This window comes from Lottia gigantea (assembly GCF_000327385.1).
Source record: "Lottia gigantea unplaced genomic scaffold LOTGIsca_145, whole genome shotgun sequence".
Taxonomy (NCBI): Eukaryota; Metazoa; Mollusca; class Gastropoda; family Lottiidae; genus Lottia; species Lottia gigantea.
The window spans coordinates 345,712-349,993 of NW_008707710.1; the positions used below are offsets into that span (position 1 = coordinate 345,712).

General features: G+C 31.9%; 1 protein-coding gene across 1 annotated transcript; it reads right to left on the reverse strand.

Moving 5' to 3' along the window:
* Nucleotides 1-2,592: 2,592 nt before the first annotated feature.
* Nucleotides 2,593-3,865, reverse strand: LOTGIDRAFT_140178 (hypothetical protein; the record flags this gene model as incomplete). Its single annotated transcript, XM_009050123.1, has 2 exons — nucleotides 2,593-2,807; nucleotides 3,427-3,865. The coding sequence occupies 2 exons, from the start codon at nucleotides 3,863-3,865 to the stop codon at nucleotides 2,593-2,595; spliced, it is 654 nt and encodes a 217-aa protein (XP_009048371.1).
* Between the last annotated feature and the right edge of the window lie 417 nt (nucleotides 3,866-4,282).

Below are 4,282 nucleotides of genomic sequence, written 5' to 3' on the forward strand. Positions count from 1 at the left end.
CTCATGAAGAAAAATAATACATTTCCTGTTAGGAAAATTACTTCTAAAGAAAAAAAAAAACAGAACACATTTACAAAGAAAATGTTATATTTTGAATACCTGGTTTAGATTTTTTTTGTAAGGAGGATTACTTGTACCATTTTATAGCTGGCTCAACTAATTAAGAAAAGTGTTAACTTATTCAAGGTCAGCTTAATTTCAGAAACCAATCAAAATTAGCAATTAGGCTAATGATGGTAAATTCAATTAAAATTACTCATTCAATTGAAAAGAAAACTATTTTAATTATAATTATATAATTATGCTGGAAATAGAACTTAACTTGTTCTGGATGTGTTTCTAAATGTGCTGAGCTCAATTGTAAAGGTTTGGTCGACATAATTAACAAGCAAATCATTTGGTGATGATCATCATCAGATCATTGCTGACATTCCAATATTCCAAATACATGTACATACTTAAAGGGCCAATCATATTTTAGTCTCAGAAACTGGAATTATTTAGCTGAGTTAATCAGTAATATTGTTCACAGCTGACCCTCAAAATTTGAGCCAAGAATGTGTCTGAATGTTAAAATGTTAACTCGTAATTTTAAGATAGTCTGTGATATAAAGAAAAGACATATATAGAAATAGTGAGTAAAATTTCTAGTTTGAATTATTTTTATAGAAATTATGTAATTTTCATACATTTCTAGTACTTCTGAAGACTATTTATATATATTCAAGACTAAAATCAACTCCTCATAATGGCACACTTGTCCCTTTAAAATAATCACAAAAATCTTAGTTTACACCTTAGAATGTCAGGGGTGAGCAGGACATACAATGTTGGGGCAAATTCAGAAATAGTGGCAATAACGCACAATTTGTGCATCATTAGATACATATTACAGCAAAATCAATGAAATCCTTGCAGATCTATCCGATTGATAATCATCTTTTGTGTGAGAATGTTAAATTTGGTATTGTTCTTGCTCAAATCATGCTTATTTTTTGATGTTTCTTATGAATAATACAGTACTCTTGAGTGTGAAGATAGTGTGAAGACATAGAACAGTTGGTAAATCTGATAAACTGAAACCAGATTGGAAAAGCTCAAAATTAGATTTCTTGTTTCCGAACCATATTTTGGTATTAATAAATACTAGCTTAAAGAGACATTCCATTTTAAAAACCATTCATTTAAATTACACTAGAAAAATTTCTACAGTATGCTATTTATATCTATGTATCTACTTGATCAAACTGAATTTAATTTTATTTAAATCCGTTCAGTAGCTTTCTGACAGCTTCCAAAAAGGCTAAAGACCTTAAAAACTGTACCTCAATCTTCTATTCAAACAATATCAAATATATATATAGAATAATGAAAATATGATCATTAATCTTAATAAGAATCATCTGGAATACTGTGTTAAATAAATCTTGATATAAAACTAAGTTCAATCAATCAAATTTATCTGAAAAGCTGAAAATAAGAGAAAAAAGTGGTTTAACTGATAATATCTATATGTAAGGTTTTATCAAGTTTCCTAATATAGCACCACCTGCATACTGACAGTTGATTAAGCTATCTACTACATTTTATCTCAACCAATTTTCTCTAATATAATACTATTTCATCAAATCTTTTAATCCTTTCAAAATAACCAGCCACATAATTACATAATTTACAAAGGATTAGTCCATGAGGGAGCAAATTGTGTTCCATATTCTGTACTTAAAGGGGCAGTCTGTTTTTAATTCTAGTGTGAAAATTAGAGACCAAAATCTAGAGAAATGTGTCCCTGAACCTATCTGAAAATTTTAACTTAACATATCTTTTAGAATGCCAAAACTAGTTAGAAGGTTTACATAAACTTGCAATCTCTCTGTTGTTGGCTGACCAATCATTCTTTAGTCTCAGAAAAGGGATTTTTTTTGGCAAAGCTAAAATCTGAGCCTTTATATCCTTTATATGACAACTCATCATTTTTTGAGACTACACCATGTATAGAAAAAGACATACAAATATATAGAAATAGACAGTGAAATTTCTAATTTGAGGTATATTTGAAGGGATTAATTGATTTTTGTACATTTCTAATACTTCTGAAGACCATTCACATATATGCAATTCCCTTATCAACCACTGTAAATGCCAACCGTTTCCCTTAAAACTGATCTATTTTTCAAAAATTCTACTTTCAACTACTATTTACTTCCTTTCTCTGTCATGGAACAAAAGCTACATCTTATTAACTCTCTTGAGATCTGATTAAAATTCTTATTACTAGGATCTTCTCTTGATTGTGAAAAGAAAGAGATGGAGGAATACAACTGAGTAAACTTTATTGTTGAAGCCTGATCAAGCTGAAATTGACAATGGTGTGCTTGAGGTAGACTGCTCTAAGTATGGTATACTTTCTGTCCTACCACAACGTTTACAGAATCACATATCAACTCCAAAAATAGAACTAATAGTCTTAGAGTATGATGTATCTAAGGTTGACTGCTCTGAAATTGAGTATGATATATCTAAGGTTGACTGCTCTGAAATTGGGTATGATATATCTCAGGTTGACTGCTCTGAAATTGGGTATGATATATCTCAGGTAGACTGCTCTGAAATTGAGTATGATATATCTAAGGTTGACTGCTCTGAAATTGGGTATGATATATCACAGGTTGAATGCTCTGAAATTGAGTATGATATATCTAAGGCTGACTGCTCTGAAATTGAGTATGGTATACCTAAGGTTGACTGCTCTGAAATGGAGTATGGTATACCTAAGGTTGACTGCTCTGAAATTGAGTATGGTATACCTAAGGTTGACAGTTCCAAGATTAAATTGAGTATGATATACCTAAGGTTGACTGCTCTGAAATTGGGTATGCTATATCTAAGGCTGACTGCTCTGAAATTGGGTATGATATATCTCAGGTTGACTGCTCTGAAATTGGGTATGATATATCTCAGGTTAACTGCTTTGAAATTGGGTCTGATATATCTAAGGCTGACTGCTCTGAAATTGAGTATGATATATCTAAAGCCTGACTGCTCTGAAATTGAATATGGTATACCTAAGGTTGACTGCTCTGAAATTGAGTATGGTATACCTAAGGTTGACAGTTCCAAGATTAAATTGAGTATGATATACCTAAAGTTGACTGCTCTGAAATTGGGTATGCTATATCTAAGGCTGACTGCTCTGAAATTGGGTATGATATATCTCAGGTTGACTGCTCTGAAATTGGGTATGATATATCTCAGGTTGACTGCTTTGAAATTGGGTATGATATATCTCAGGTTGACTGCTCTGAAATTGGGTATGATATATCTCAGGTTGACTGCTCTGAAATTGGGTATGATATATCTCAGGTAGACTGCTCTGAAATTGAGTATGATATATCTAAGGTTGACTGCTCTGAAATTAAGTATGACTAGTTGCTGTTGAAATTGAGTATGATATATCTAAGGTTGACTGATCTGAAATTGAGTATGATATATCTAAGGTTGACTGCTCTGAAATTAAGTATGATATACCTAAGGTTGACTGTTCTGAAATTGAGTATGATATATCTAAGGTTGACTGATCTGAAATTGAGTATGATATATCTAAGGCTGACTTCTCTGAACGCGAGTATGGCATACCTAAGGTTAACTGCTCTGAAATTGAGTATGATATATCTAAGGTTGACTGCTCTGAAATTGAGTATGATATATCTAAGGCTGACTGCTCTGAAATTGAGTACAGTATGCCTAAGGCTGACTGCTCTGAAATTGAGTACAGTATGCCTAAGGTTGACTGCTCTGAAAGTGAGTATGGCATACCCAAGGTTGACTGATCAAAAATAGTTTGCTGATTGCTCTGAAATTGCATATGCTGATTGCTCTGATATTGCATATGCTGATTGCTCTGATATTGAGCATGTTGACTGCTCTGAATTAACCATTCCTGTCTTAGGTTTCAAAAACAGAATTTGTATTACATTTGAAAACAAACAAATAAAGATTTTAATTTGATCAAAGGATATAAATCAAGAGATATATCAGACTAATAACTTACCTTAGATTACTCAATACCTTTATAATATTCTTGATCTAATTATCAAATCCTAATTCAAGATTTAAACCTTGGCTTAACAAATCCTCTCACTAAATATCACAATGTTTCCTAACAAGCGTGCACAAGTCACACAAAAATCACGAGTTAATCAGAGTTAATTTACACACGATCAAAATATGGAAAACATGATCCACGAAATCAAAACCAAAATGGATAAGTCACAGAAAAAAA